At 35.8% G+C, this 14,977-nt stretch overlaps 2 protein-coding genes across 4 annotated transcripts; both read right to left on the reverse strand.

Annotated features, from left to right (window-relative positions):
- LOC109708412 (calponin homology domain-containing protein DDB_G0272472-like) lies at positions 1,495–5,726 on the reverse strand. The gene is made up of 7 exons (XM_020230140.1): positions 5,414–5,726; positions 4,318–4,991; positions 3,076–3,670; positions 2,636–2,736; positions 2,457–2,546; positions 2,024–2,151; positions 1,495–1,879 (listed from the first exon to the last, which is right to left on the reverse strand). The coding sequence occupies exons 2-7, from the start codon at positions 4,927–4,929 to the stop codon at positions 1,735–1,737; spliced, it is 1,671 nt and encodes a 556-aa protein (XP_020085729.1). The 5' UTR covers positions 4,930–4,991; positions 5,414–5,726; the 3' UTR covers positions 1,495–1,734.
- Positions 7,213–12,279, reverse strand: LOC109708410 (cysteine-rich receptor-like protein kinase 2). 3 transcript variants are annotated; one of them, XM_020230136.1, is made up of 9 exons: positions 11,388–12,279; positions 10,630–10,737; positions 10,408–10,547; positions 9,939–10,149; positions 9,414–9,648; positions 9,078–9,231; positions 8,651–8,979; positions 7,649–7,746; positions 7,213–7,543 (listed from the first exon to the last, which is right to left on the reverse strand). In XM_020230136.1, the coding sequence occupies exons 1-8, from the start codon at positions 12,151–12,153 to the stop codon at positions 7,662–7,664; spliced, it is 2,028 nt and encodes a 675-aa protein (XP_020085725.1). In that variant the 5' UTR covers positions 12,154–12,279; the 3' UTR covers positions 7,213–7,543; positions 7,649–7,661. The 3 variants fall into 3 exon arrangements, with proteins under 3 accessions (XP_020085725.1, XP_020085726.1, XP_020085727.1); XM_020230137.1 differs by lacking the exon at positions 7,649–7,746 and having other exon boundaries at positions 11,388–12,278; XM_020230138.1 differs by lacking the exons at positions 7,213–7,543; positions 7,649–7,746 and having other exon boundaries at positions 8,066–8,979; positions 11,388–12,278.

Genomic DNA, 14,977 nt, shown 5'->3' on the forward strand with positions numbered 1-14,977 from the left:
GAAAAAAAGCGGTAAATGGTGAATGGTGAACCGTTCACCGTTTTTATAGGACCATAATTACAAATAAAAATTTAACAGATATATTTATAAAAATTTAACAGATATATTTTTAGAATAAAATTTTAGGAGAAGACTCAAGTTTGAATCCTAATTGATTCACATTTCCAGCTAAGTTTATTTCTAAATGAAATAAACGAAGCGGGTAGCGTGCTACCTATCTCTCAAAAAAAAAAAAATTTAGGAGAAGACTATTGCACTAAAAAACCCGCCAGATACAATGACATTGTTTGCGAATATCAGGCTCTGTTTGTTAATTAGTAGTATATATGGCATGTTGTGATTGAATCTTTAAATATAATAACTTTGTTAGGATACCCTGGATCAGAGGCGGCCTCGTTTATAACTAGGTCAATTTGAATTAGAATGATAAAATCAGTCATATATAGCAGGTATTAGACAATTTATTTATTAATTAAGCCGCACAATGTCATAACCAAATAGGTTATGACTTAACATTGAAACCTTAAAGCTGAATGAAAGATGTACAAATAGATTCGAAGATCTCGACTTACGACTTAGTTCTATACTTGGATTTCAATTCGCTATGCAGTGGAAACTCAAAACCTATGTGTTGTTTCAGAAGTTAAGAGTTTCATTTGTTTATTTGTGTTGTTTCAGAAGTTGAATGAAGTTGTTTCAGAAGTTGAGTTTCACTTTCATTCGCTTATTTCAGTAGAAGCCCAACCGAAAAGCAGACACTTGCAGCAAAGCTGATTCAACCGGACCCGCTGGGTTACAAGTTTTCTCAGGAAAACAGTTTGAAGAGCATTATCAATTTTCTCTCATTATTAAATTGTCGCCCACAGATCCCCGTCACATGACAAGTAGATATTGAGTTTCTGAATTTAAAACTCAATTATTTTAGCTTCCAACAACACCAACACCAACACCAACAACAACGAACAAAACTATCCAAACAATTTGCAACAAACCATCCGACTACCAAAATCTACTATTTCTTAAACTAGAAAAGCTATTGTCGAAATTAGGCCAAACTGATACTTACTGCAACCGACCCATGACTCTAATTTAACTGCCCCCGCATCATTAGGAGAATTATATGAAGCATAGTGGAGAATACGATAAAAACAGATTTGATGTTCAGTGTACATACCAGATGACGGATGAAAAGGAATCATCAACGAAGTCCAATTTGCCAATAATGAAAAATTTACTAAACCTGATTACTATTCACTGATTGCATTTGACCAGATTCAGCGGTTGATAACACCGACACAACTGTACTGCTGAATCAGGGGTCATAGCATGAATTTGGCAATCCAGCACCTGGTGTGCACAAAGGAAAATAGATGAGTACAAATTGCTTACTCCGAAACGCCTCAAGCTGTTCCTTTACATTTGGCTGAATTTAACCAAGCTCAATGAACTTGACACATGCATGATAAAAGTGACTCTATTAATGAGACAGCACCATGCCTGTAATGCCTAGCGGCGGAAAATATTATGAACTTCACATCATTCCAACAGTGTATACAAGTTTGAGAATACCATGAGCTCTTCTAAGGTGGCAAGCTAACAAAGAATCCAACTTTATGCACACACGATAATAGGAACAGCTCTCCAGAACTAAAATAGTAGATCTGGTCCATTTTGTATCATTATAATTGTGAAGCCACTACAACTCCTAATGTAATAAAATGTAAAATAACAAAATCAACAAGTTGAGACTGGTTGAGCATTTGCTTTCATGGCTCTATAGCATTCTAAACTGCAAAGCGGAAGCTTCGACTGGGAATCTCGGTATTTGTAAGCATTTGTACACAACGGAGCCGCACATTTCTCCCTTGGAGGAGGATAACTGACAAAATCAATAAAAATAAATTAATAAGGATTGATGCCAAGATGGTAGAATGAGATTGGCAATATGAGTGAGGACTAAACAAATGAAGAATTCAATGAGTAGGAGTTTTTCAGACATTTCAGCAAAAGGTTGGCACCTAACCTGCACTGTTTGGAGTTAAAAATGCATGGAAGGCCCACATTCTCGCCAAATGTAACAACTTTGCCAGCTGGTCCCATGACCCATCTCACGGAATTTGGTTGTAATATCAAAGATTCAGCAGCTTTCTTCTGAGAAAATGCACAAGATTCAATCAGTACGTGTATGATAGATGCAGAACTGATAATATAAGGGACAAGAATTGACTTTTTTTTATAATCATCCCCATCTAAAAGAAAAAAAAAAGGATTCTTATTTAGAATTTTTGTAATATTGAAACTTATATATGCATCACCCCTTAAACTACATGATTCCATCACATCTATCCATTGCTCAAAGGTCAATGCAGTAAAATGTAAGTTTAAAACTTCACAGGGGCATTGTGAAAATTGTGATATGTATATGGGGATTTCCAGCTTCTTAGCCATATGTTTACCTGAGCCAATTCTTCCCGCTCCTTACGAATCTTTTCCTCCTTTTTCTTCCGACTTGAATCCTGGCCTAGGATTTTCCTTATTGCTTCAGCCTGTAACATTACACAGTGTAACTTAGTTCAGATTCCAACGGACACAAACAGGAGAAAGATTAGCTCAAAATAAGAAACAAAAGATCAACCTCTAATTCCCGAGCTGCCTTCTCAACTTGCATTCTGCGCCTCTGAGCAGCCTCGGCCTTCCTTGCCTGCTGCTCCACCTCAGAGAGCTTCTCCTTTTGCTCTGTAAACGCATGTCAAGATATAAAGGTTAAGAAAATATATCACTGCAAAACCATCTACTTGCACATCACACATACCCCTGTAAAAATCTAGGAAATGGGGTTCCTTAACAAATGTACCCTTAATTTGGGAAGTCATCAAATTCATGGTTAGATAATTTTTTTTAAAAGGCAAACATTTTAAGTACAGGGATATATATGGCAGAAACAAGGTCTTTGAAGGGCATATTAAAATTCAGGTTTTGCAAGGAATTTTATGAAAATAGGTAACTTTACAGGATTATATAGTAGATATACTTAATTACAACAATAATAGATTTAATTGTAGAGTATTTGATTACTTCTTGTTGGAGCAGGTGGTAGGCCATCAGGAAACTCGATCAAACCACCGCCATTGCTCGACTGAAGGGCTCGTTGCCGTGTTGTAAGAGGTTCTGTTCTCACATCAGCCAATTGTTCTACAGATTCTTTTTTGAGTTTCTTCTTCTTAGTATCAAGACCATCATCAGAACCAGGCTCTTCCTCTTGAACATAATCTGTTCTGTCCAATCCTTTCCCCGTGTTCAATTTCTTCCTACTTTCCTTATTGGACTGGATCAAACCGTAATCCTCATCCACGCTATACGCACTTATCTTACTTCTCTTAGAAGTTTTTTGTTTCTGAATATATCGCATCTCATCATCTTCATCGTCCTCGTCTAATGAACCTTCTCGGATTCGTCGTTTGCGAACCCGTTTGCTTTTTCTAGCAGGTTCATCTACAGAGGTTCGCTGGTTCTTATCCTTCTCCTTTTTGTACCTAATGTCTTCCATAATTTTTGCTTGTGAATCCTCTTTTGCTCCCCGGGAAAGCCTTTTTTCATTTAAATTCGTCCGCGAAAGTCCTTGCATCTCATCCCCTTTTTCAAGCGGAGGATCATCGTCATCCGACATTGCCTGCAGCAGAAATAAGTTCGATTTACATGTTTTTTGAAAAAAAGTGAATCGTTGCCTCGCTGGGCTCTACTCTGCATTTTTTAAGGCATTCTATCACTGAAAGGATCACTATAAAGCTACAATCATAATTTGGAACTTCTCTGAGTAACCAACCTTGGGCAAATTGCAGTGCCTCAAATTTGCATTTCATTTCAATAAAACCCTTTCCATTAAATTGGACCAACGATTCCAATAATTTGCTATTCTTGAAGTCTAAGTGTCATAGCATTTAACAGGTAATTATGTGAACATTCCATTCATTTCGATGGAGAAAGTTAATGAACAAAAGGTAAGATTGCAACTTACTCCAAAGGTTAGGAATCCAACTGACATAATTTAATTCGAGAGCCAAAATGAATCTATACTAAAAAGCCAAGGACCCTCAGGGCATTTTACCCAACCAGCACTATATTCTTATTTTATTGCAAAGAACTCTTTCAATCATTGTTAATTGCATTGCTACTTCACTACAGAGTAAATTTACATTCACTTAATAGGCCTAAAGCTTGAGCACAAGATGCATACCATATTATCTCAAAATTCTATTTATCTAACAACTAGGCCATAATACAAGCTTTAAAAATAATTATAATAAGCCAGAGGATTACCTGAAGAAGCAGCTTTTGACGCTGCCACGAAGCCTCTTTAGATCTTGGAAACTTCTCCAAAAGAACGCCTCTTCTCTTGCTCTCCAAATTCGATTTCGTATTAATGGTGCGGGTGACTCCACCAACCCTAAGCGTGACTCTCGTGAGATTGTTCTCAGCTGATCCATTGACCACTCCAACATTCCGACCTAAATCCTCACCTTTACCGCTCTTCCTAACATAGCCAGCATCAGGTCCCGAACCCACTCCAATCTTTTCCTTAGTCTTGCACCTCTTTAACTCAGATTTACTCCCCGCTTTATCTGAATTAACTCTAGAAGCATCGGTTCTATAGAACGATTCAAGAGCTCCAAACTTTTTATCCTCCTTCTTGAAGCTTCTTGGAATAGAAGAGCTTTCAATCCTACTGAGATTAACTTCTTTCCTCCGAGAAGAGGAATCATAGCCCGAAATCTTGCTGGTATTATCGGAGGAGGGGGTTGATGAGGGAGGCGAAATATCAGCCTCTGCACCGAACACCGAGGCCGGGCGAGGCCGCCTTGAATTAATTGTCCTCCTTTTCTTCGAAACACCGTTAGAAATATCAAATCGTGATGGCCCCGATCCTTCCATTGCAGGATTATTGGCTTCAATAGCAGAATCAATTACAATTATTCCCTTCTTGCGGATCTTATCTGTAGATTGAGAAATATTGGTACAAAATTAGCTAACCAAGTAGGAGTGAACTAAGAATTCATCAAAATCACAAACCAAAAAAAAAAAAAAAAAAAAAAAAAAAAAACTGTGAGAAAATTTAAAAGAGAGAAGCAGTTAGGGATGATTGATGATCCCCAAATCAGTTTAAACAGAAAATTTTTAGACGGGATTAAGAAAAAGACTATCAAACTCCCGATTTGATTCGGAGACAAATTTTAATACATAAAAAATTAGGGTTGTTACGACGTAACTGAAGAGATCGATGAAGAAAACCTATCCAACAGAGGCATCCAAAAAATTAAAAATTAAAAACGACCAGAACGCAAGAAATATCATGAAAACCGACATCAAACAGCGAGAAAAGAGAGCCCTAATCGATCCATCAACAAATTGAAGATACCTCGCTAGCGACAGAGAAGAGGAGATGCGAGACGACGCGGACGGCGACGAAGGTTGAGATCTGAGGCGCCGCGAGAAGCGGGGAATTGGGGGGATCGGGATCGGGATGGGGATTGGGATTTGGGGAATTAGGGTTAGGGTTAGAAGAGGGGAGAGGAGAGAGTGGGTCTCCGAGTCGGTGTCGTTGGATTGAGGGGAAAGGGGGGGCCTTGAAGACGATAACGCCGTGGATGCTTCCCCCATTTTGCCCTAAATCCGCTCTCTCTCTCTCTCTCTCTCTCTCTCTCTCGCTCTCGCCACTTCGCCCACCAGGTGTTTGTATGCTGTTGTGGTCTACGCGCGCTCCTCTTCGTAGGCTCTTGGGGGAAATTGCACTGCTAGTCCCTAAACTCTTAAAATATTCCATTCTAGTCCTTTTCAATATTTTTTAGACTTAATTACAAAAGTCCTTTTTGTACCTTATATGTTTGTTTCAACAAAATTGAACTTTTGGTTGAAGTGAACTTTTGGTTGAAGCAGAGTTCAGTAAAAATTATTTTTCTCTGCTGTTTATTCTGTAATTATGAAAATAAAGTTTTATTAGTTTTGCTATTTGTTTAGTTAAAAATATGAGATATAAAATTATAATTTTTATATAAATAATAAATAATGTAACAAATAAAATAGTATAATTATATTTTTATATAATTAAAATTTAATTTAAAACAATTAAATCAATTTTTTATATATAAATTATAGTAATATAATAATAAAATTATAAAGTAAAAAATTATTAATACTTAATTAATCAAATTTTACCATATTTTAATTATACAAACTAAATAAAAAATATTAAAACTTAACTAATCAATTTTTATTATATTTTAAATATGCTAAAAAAATAAAAGAGTAATTAAGTATTAATAATTTTTTACTTTATAATTTTATTATTATATTACTATAATTTATGTATAAAAAAAATACCTATATTATTTTTATTTATTAAATTATTTATTATCATACACTTCCTATCAAACAAACAGCAGAACTAATGAAACTTCACCTCCACAACTACGAAACAAACAACAGGGAAAAAATAATTAATACTNCCATATTTTAATTATACAAACTAAATAAAAAATATTAAAACTTAACTAATCAATTTTTATTATATTTTAAATATGCTAAAAAAATAAAAGAGTAATTAGTATCATAATTAAATATATTTAAATATAACTATCTTTACCTAGTATATTATTTTATTATTTTTTTCACATTTTTTCAGCATAATTGATTTCGGTCCATGATGAAGTCAATTACATCATTTCAAATTAAGTCGAGTTTTAACCGTAATTCTTTTACGACGAACTAAACAACGAAAATGATCGTTTATAGCGAAAACGACTTCCCTCCTTTTCATTTCACCTCATTTTCATCCAAACAAATATACCCTTATACTATCTATCATTAATCCATCCATTAAAAATGACATTAATTATCCTCTCATATTTTACCATTATTCTAAATTTATCAAAAAAAAAGGTAAAAATATTGTTGAAAGTTTGAAAATTAAATTAAATTAAATTTTTATTAAAAAATTAGGATCTTAAATATTGAAATTAAATATTTGAGGACGAAAATAAAACCTCCCAATCGAATTTTGCTCAGGTAGCATTGGTGGAGAAATGATTGCCTAAACCTAGTCCACCATGGACCACTCCCCTAAGACACAATCAAGGGTCTCGTGTTACGCATAATTGTGATTATTCTTAAGGACCTTTTAATCTCCTCTAGCTCAAAAGCGAACCAACTAATACATAGTGGATAAAATTGTTAATGTGGATCTTTGATTAGTTGATCACATGGAAGGTACAATAAGGAGAGCTTAGAACTAGAGACATCATTTATTAAGTAAAAAACATTTAGCACATATATCTGTACTGCTGCAGTATGTTAGGGTGACGAGCTGCTTCTTTCGCTCTGTTTTCTTTCTTCTTCTGTTTTGATACAGTTCGTGGACTCGCTTAAACTCCCGAGTCCCGAGCACGGAGAGACGGCAAAGGCCTACAAATTTTTTAGCACTACCGGACCGGACCGGACCGGACCGGATCACATTCAACAACTGGCTCATTGGCTGTTTACATTGCTTGAGCTGCATCACCAAAAACAAGTTCAGCTACAGTTAATGAAATGGAACTGGCACAAATGAAGTAACAAAATAAGTGGTATAACTTTATTCTGGGTCATTGAGTCTAACACTGAGTAGTTGTTCACTTTGTCCACTGCAGTTTACAGAAAATATATTTTGCAAGTCTCTGAACTCCTTTTTCTCTTGGATTCAGCGGAATAATATTGCTGTCCTTAGCAGAAAAATTGGACTTCTTAAGCATCATTCAGCAAAAGATTAGAAGAGCAATTGAACTATGTTACATTATTAGGTGAGCTGAAGCAGAATTGTTCAACATAAAGGTGCTAAAAAGTAAAGTATATTTATTCTGACTTTGTGCTCCTTTCAGATCTTCTGTGTCCCTTTCATCAGCAAAGGGCATTTGACTATTAATGAAAGTAGTTGGAAATTTTCAACAACAAATTAGAAACAAATGGTCGGTTATCGCTTAACAATGAAATTTAGGAACATCCAAATCATAACCAAAATCAAAGTAAGAAATTAGAGGAGAGGAGAAAAGTAAAACAAACATTTGTATTATATTTTTGCTGTGTCATAATATGTTTAACTACCAATTAACAACTGTGGAGTATATTTTCCCCAACAACAGGAACAAAAGAAACCAATCTACAAATGAAGCAGCAGCTCATAAACCATCATAATACATGGCCTCAACTATATATCGGCCAACTCTCCAAGCGGAATTTACAGAAAAAAGGCAAAAAAAAGGCTAAAATGCAAAAGGAAAAGCCCTACAAAATAGAGCTATTTGCACTATACCCACTGGACTTTAAAAAGCATACATTTAAGCGCCTCATTGTATATAGGCTTTAGCACTTAACCCCCTTCCTATCAGATTTTCTGTTTAGGAATTTTTTTGGTAGCATTAAAATATAACCTGAGATACCTATTATACTCCTTTTATGGTAGGAAGGACAATATCAAGACTCTATATGATGGGAAGGGGGTTTGAGCGGGCGGTGGGCAAAGTGCACCGTGACGCTATCTTTCAGAGGGTTTCTGCACTTTAGCCAAAAAGGAATTAAGAAACATATATACTGTGGCTTCTTTTCTTTAAGATCACCTTATTACCTTGCATCCAATTGGCTCACCGATATCTGATTCAGCGAGAAGGGGGATTTTGATGAGGACGTTACGACAGAAGGTGACTCTGAGCTATTACTTTTAGAACTTGTACCCTTAACGTTAATAAAAGGAGGCTGAGATGGAAGAGGGAGTTCTTTTGATTCGCTGTTAAGCAATTCCACCACTTTCCACATCGGTGGCCTTAGATTTGGCGATGCCTGTGCACATAATAGACCCACTTGGAACACCTTCAGGGCTTGCTCCTCCGGGCACCGTTTTTGAAGGCAAGGGTCAAGAAGTTCGATTACGGTTTTTGCATTGAAGTGTTGCCATATCTAATTATCAGAAAAATAAAGGAAATATGCAATTAAGTTCAAATGCCATATTTAACCATCGGTTAAATGACATGATGCCAATCAGAGAAGAGTGTTACCAATGACATAAGAGAATGGCCTTCATCTGATGAAGCCACAGAATTGTGGTTCTTTCGACCAGTGATTATCTCAAGAACAAGTACGCCATAGCTGTAAATATCGGCCTTCTCAGTTAACTGCCCATGAACAATGTACTCAGGAGCCATATAACCGCTGCAAGAGATCAAGATTTTATATGTCAGTACATGTTGATTCTCGGTTAACCAACCATGTACAGAGTATCCTGTAATGCAAGTAACTAACTACAAGACGGTCCTTGTGTAACCGGCTTCAAGTAACAATTCACAATGTGGATTGATAATGTATACTGAAAAACAAGAGGGTCTTTGACTCACAAAGTTCCAGCTAGGCCTGTACTAAGATGACTCTGATCCTCCATGAAATTCCTCGCCAACCCGAAATCTGCAATCTTGGGCTTAAATCTCTCATCCAACAATATATTGCTAGCTTTTATATCCCTGTGTATAATCCTGATTTCTGAAGCACTATGCAGATACGATAGCCCCTCCGCCGTTCCAACGATAATTTCAAATCTCCTCTCCCAGTCGAGCAAATTCTTCTTGAATGAGTCTAAATTTTTGTTAAAAAATATATTAATTGCATTGACATTGTATAATTATGTAAAAATATATACAAAACTTACATGAATTATATCGTGCTATAAAAGTTTTGATTTACTTTGAGCAAACCTAACGTAATTTTATGAAACCAAAGGGAATGAAAGGTTAGGTAATAAAATCAAAATTTCTAAATTCAGGTAGCCATTTCAAAATGAGCTTCGCATAAGGTATATACATTTTTATTATCAATTTCTCTCATAAAAAAGTTAAATCAGTGGTAACAAAGCAATTCAGTAGTACCGAACAAGAAGTTATCCAAGCTGGTATTGCAGAGGTACTCATAGACTAGGAGACTCTCTGGCCCTTCAACGCTGCAGCCGAGAAGCTTAACAAGGTTCTTATGCTGAACTTGACTTACGAGAGTGACTTCATTAAAGAACTGATCGACCCACGGCCTTGTAGTGAAGAACAGCCTCTTTACAGCAATTTCTCTCCCATCTGATAGAACTCCCTAGCAAGAGAAAGTTAATACCATTTAAACACCCAAAATTCCGTTCTTCATTGCGGAGACAAACATATAGGATCATGTAGAAATCAGCATATTACATCCACAATGATTTTCAAAGACTAGGGGCCTGTTTGGCCCTGCTAAGCATTTTTATTATCATCAACAGTTTCGTACTGTGGCAAAACAGAAGCCCTTATAGAGGCCAGGACAACAGAAACTTTTTCGTCAAACATGTTTGATCATAATTATGAAAAGGAATACCTTATACACTGAGCCATACCCGCCTTGGCCGAGCTTGTTGATTTGATTGAAGTTATCTGTTGCTTTTCTCAAATCTTCATACTTGAAGCTTAAATGAGACCCAGAGATCGACCTAATATATTCCCCTGAGCCATCCAAATCTGCAATTCATATCGAAAGATTTAGCTGTAGAAGTATGTAATTTACGAACCTACACATTCTCTATGCTAGCAATTCACTTACCGTCAATTAAATCGTCTTTAGATCTCATTTTCTTCCATATAATGATGATACCAATAACGGCAAGAACAGCGACAACCGAAGTTAGAGCAACAATAATTGTCCGCCGAGCTGCCACAAAGAAATCGATACATCTTCGTTTTAATAAAAAAACTATTACTAACATAGTTTAGAATGAGAATCATCATCCTTTTCTTTTGTAATCAGATACATGATATTACACACATCAACAAAAATTTAGTAAACATCACCGCATAGCAGAAGAAAAGGGATAAAAGAGTTGGCAGAAGCAATCAGTTACTGAATCAAAAATTAAAAGAAAAAAATTAAAAGAATTTTTTAAAAAAGAAACTTGGAGAAAAAAAGAAGGGCAATATAAGCCAAAACTTTGATTGCGAGTATAGATGAACCTCCCATAGCATAGGCTATTTAGGCCAAGTAGGATAAATTAGCCCCAAAAAGAAATAAATTCCCATATCTTTTGGCACCTGAATTGCTTTACACACTCTATTGATAAACCAAAAAAAAAAGAACCCTATTAAACCACCTTGCAAAAAAAAAGAAAAAACAACAACAACAACAAAAGAAATCCTTCTAATTCTGCTAGTTATTTGAACCTCAAATACTACCAAAAATCTTAATATTTTCTTCAAAAAAAAAAAACTAAAAAAGCTTGCATCTTTATGCACTAATTGCATCAATCAACAACGAAATCTTCCAAAAAGATAAATTTTTAGTAAAAAAAAAAGAAGAAGAAATACCCGAAGATCCACCACCGCTGGATGAAGCCGCCAAGTAGAAGGGTTCCGTGGAGTACCTGACGAAGCACCCCGCATTGAGAGCCTTCCCATCGGTGGCGGGCAAGCACTTCACGGCGCTCGCCCTGGCGCTCTCCAAGCACTCCCTGCACCCGCTCGCGTTCAGCGACCTCCAACACTGCGCCATCCCGTACACCGACACGCCCGCCGCCACGCTGGCGCTCCCCACCTGGTAAAACTTCGTCTGGTTCAGCGCCCCCGCCGTTAAGTTCGCGACCAACCTGGTCGCCGCGTCGTTGAACGCCGAAGAGTTCGTTGAGGCATTTCCGCAAACAGATGTATCGTACGCGTCGGTGGCGTCCGCAGAGACGTTGTGGTCGGCGTAGCGGAGGAAGCAGCCGTCGAGGTATATGCGGGAGTCCGTGGCGGGGAGGCAGTGCGGGAGCTTGAGGCGGCTCTGGAAGTAGCAAATTTGGCAGCTTGTGGGGGCGAGGTAGCCGAAGCACTGTCCGAGGCCGTACACCGTGTTCGCGCCGCCCGAGACCGCGGCGCCGAAGCCGCTCTCGGTGATGTTCTGGAAGATCATCTCCATCGTGGTCACGAAGTTCACGTCGAATGCCTCCGGGTCCTGGGTTTGGTTGCGGCCGCATATGGTGTCGAATATGGTCGGCGTCGTGTCCCCCGCCGCCGCGGCGACGAAGAGGACGAGGACGAGGAAGAGGATGAGGAGGTGAAGGTGCGTGGAGGAGGAAGAATGGGAGGGTTTCATTGGAATCGCGTTTGGGGGAAGCGACTAATGCGGTGGGTGGGGAGTGATAAAAAAATGGAAGCTTTAGAGGCGCATTTTGGAGAAGCTGTGGAGAGAGGTGAGAGGAAGAAGAAGAAGCGGAGGGAGAAAGCAGGGTGGGTAGGAAATCGGGCTTGAGTTATCCGATAATTACATTCCGTGCCATCGAGTTGGTGTGGACTGTGGACAGTGGAATGCGGACGGTCTACGGAATACAGCCGCTGTCTCCCGTGCAATGACGTGCTCTCACGGGAAAAGCTTAGGTCTTTGGTGGACATGGTCTACCGTGTCATCCGTGCACCGGACGACTAATTAAGTCTCTAATTATTTTATACTGCTGTTTATGCCAGGATCAGAAATTATTTTTGAGTAATAAAAAATTATTGACATATAGTATGATACAGGCTTTAATTGTATTAAATTTACATATCAAAATTTGATTTATGTATTGCATGATAATAATAAAATGCATATAATTCTAAATATTTAATAAATAATTAAAATTGAAATAGAAGCATCACAAATTAGATAAAAAAATATATTATTATTCTTATATATGTCGAATAGAAGTATCGCCGTGCAAAAGCCAATAAAAAAAAAATAAAAGCTTGGTGTATTACATTATACGCATCCAATTGTCCCTTATATGTAAAAAAAAATCTCCAAGTAATAAATTATAAATATATTTATATTAAATTGGGAATTTTGGAGCACATCATCTACCACCTTGTGTGTTTGAAAATGGCTCCAATTATTTGAAAAGACCTTCTTGTTTTCTTTAGAGAAATTGGTCTGAGATGTGATGCTTTTAAAAACATTATTATATTTGTATCTTTCCATATGAGGAGTCCATATCAAATCTGCAATATCGAAGTCCATATCAAATATGCAAAGACCACCGAAAGATTAATTTGTCACGAAACTATTTTTTACAATAAAAATATTTTACATTGCGTACGAGAAAATCTAGAGGATATGACAAAAAGGTAAGTTCAACATAAAAAGTCAAAATTCTCTCCCACGTGTTATGAGTGAAAATACCAAAACGAAACTCCAAAATTCATCAATTTATAAAAGGAGGGTACACAAACATCCCATAAACAAAGTTTTTTCAATTTTTTTAAAATAATTTCTTATTGTTGTGAATTACAAAATTAGTAGATCTTAAGATTTTTCTCATCATCTTTAGCTTGTTAACTAACCACATAACATATTATCTTGTCTTCAAAAATTTGCAAATATGCTCGACTTTATTATTTTTTAACTTCGGATCGATTTGAGTTGAGATATTATCTGAACAGACCAATTAATCTGCAGTATTTACACTCTTACAAGTATAGTATCCCAATCTTAATCAATTTGTAATAGGTGTCGAAATCGAATTGGATTGGTCAATTTTGGACATTTTGAAAAACAAATTCGAGTCCAAAATAATTTGGACACTCTCCTTCTTATTACGCCCCGAAAATAGACCTTTTTTAAATTTCTTCCAAATCGGATTTTGGCTATTTTCTAAAAAAGTCTCTCTCATTTACCGGTGGTGATGATACGGAAACTTTATGGACCAAACGTATCTTCTAGTCTTTAGATTCTCGTCATTTTGGTTTTGTCCAAAAATAAAAAAATCAAAACCACATTAGGGTGTGTTTGGATTCTTATAAAAATTTCTGAAAAAAATGGTCAAGGAAAAAAAAAAAATCTATATTTGATTGCTCGCAAAAAAAATTTTCTAAAATTTTTTTTTATAGTTTTCAAATAAATTGGCGCTTTCGTTTTCCGCTTTGTCTGAACAAAAAACAAAACTTGGATCTGAAAAAAAAAAAAAAGAAAGAAAAGAAAAAAAAAAAGAAAAACAGCTCACAGGTGCTTTAGCATGTGGTCCGTGAAGTGTACTTCATCTTGTGGACCGCACGAGAGAGTCCATCCTTAGACCTACTCTCTCTCTCTCTCATTCATTATATAATATATATATATATATATATATATATATATATATATATATATATATATATATAATATTTTATTTATAAATATTATTTATAAATATATAGTAATTTATCTTATAGTATTAAATATATATACTATCATATATTATATTATATACTTATTTTATAATATATTTTAATGTATTTTTTATAAATATAAATTATAATACTAATATATTATAATATGTTAATTATTATATATTAATAATATATAATAATATAGAGTTTCTATTTATAATTTTTTTTCTTTCAACCAAATAATTGAAATTTATCTTCCTATAAATTAAACATTACAGAGTGTAAAATTATCTTCCTCCGAAATTTTTGTTTCGCCGAATATTTTTTTTTCAAAATTTACCGTGGAACCAAATACGCCCTTAGCTTTAGTCCAATTATAATTGATCACGTGATCTTTAATAGAATTTTCCGCGGCATTAGCATGTCATCAACCCAATTGTTAGTCAATGTTAGGAGAGAAAAAGAACAGTCCGATCAGTTTTATGCTTAACATTCTAATTATTTTTCAGGGGTTTCTATAGCATTTGATACATGATTTTTTTCATTTTTTTTTGTCATATTTCATGAGTTTCTATATATATATATATATATATATATAGAGAGAGAGAGAGAGAGAGAGAGAGAGAGAGAGAGAGAGAGAGAGAGATTTTTTAAAACTGTAATAGAAATTTAACCCGAGTTTAATTGAAAATAATTTAACGGGCACTAACAGCGAAAGTATTTTTGAATAATAAAAAAATATACTTATTTAAGTATATTTGAAACAAAAGAAAAAGTAAACGTACTTCAGATATTCTAGAAGC

This window comes from Ananas comosus, linkage group 4 (genome assembly GCF_001540865.1).
Source record: "Ananas comosus cultivar F153 linkage group 4, ASM154086v1, whole genome shotgun sequence".
NCBI lineage: Eukaryota > Viridiplantae > Streptophyta > Magnoliopsida > Poales > Bromeliaceae > Ananas > Ananas comosus.

Bases quoted from the DNA above. Each gene is read 5' to 3' on its own strand.
- LOC109708412 (XM_020230140.1), bottom strand. From the start codon at position 4,929: ATGGAAGGATCGGGGCCATCACGATTTGATATTTCTAACGGTGTTTCG. The intron at 2,152-2,456 runs GTAAACATATGG...GCATTTTCTCAG, and splicing joins AGCGGGAAGAATTGGCTCAG to AAGAAAGCTGCTGAATCTTT. The intron at 1,880-2,023 runs GTTAGGTGCCAA...TGATTTTGTCAG, and splicing joins TTTAACTCCAAACAGTGCAG to TTATCCTCCTCCAAGGGAGA.
- LOC109708410 (XM_020230136.1), bottom strand. From the start codon at position 12,153: ATGAAACCCTCCCATTCTTCCTCCTCCACGCACCTTCACCTCCTCATC. The intron at 10,738-11,387 runs GTATTTCTTCTT...TCTTTGTGGCAG, and splicing joins CAGCGGTGGTGGATCTTCGG to CTCGGCGGACAATTATTGTT. The intron at 8,980-9,077 runs GTAACACTCTTC...TCTGATAATTAG, and splicing joins GCCATTCTCTTATGTCATTG to ATATGGCAACACTTCAATGC.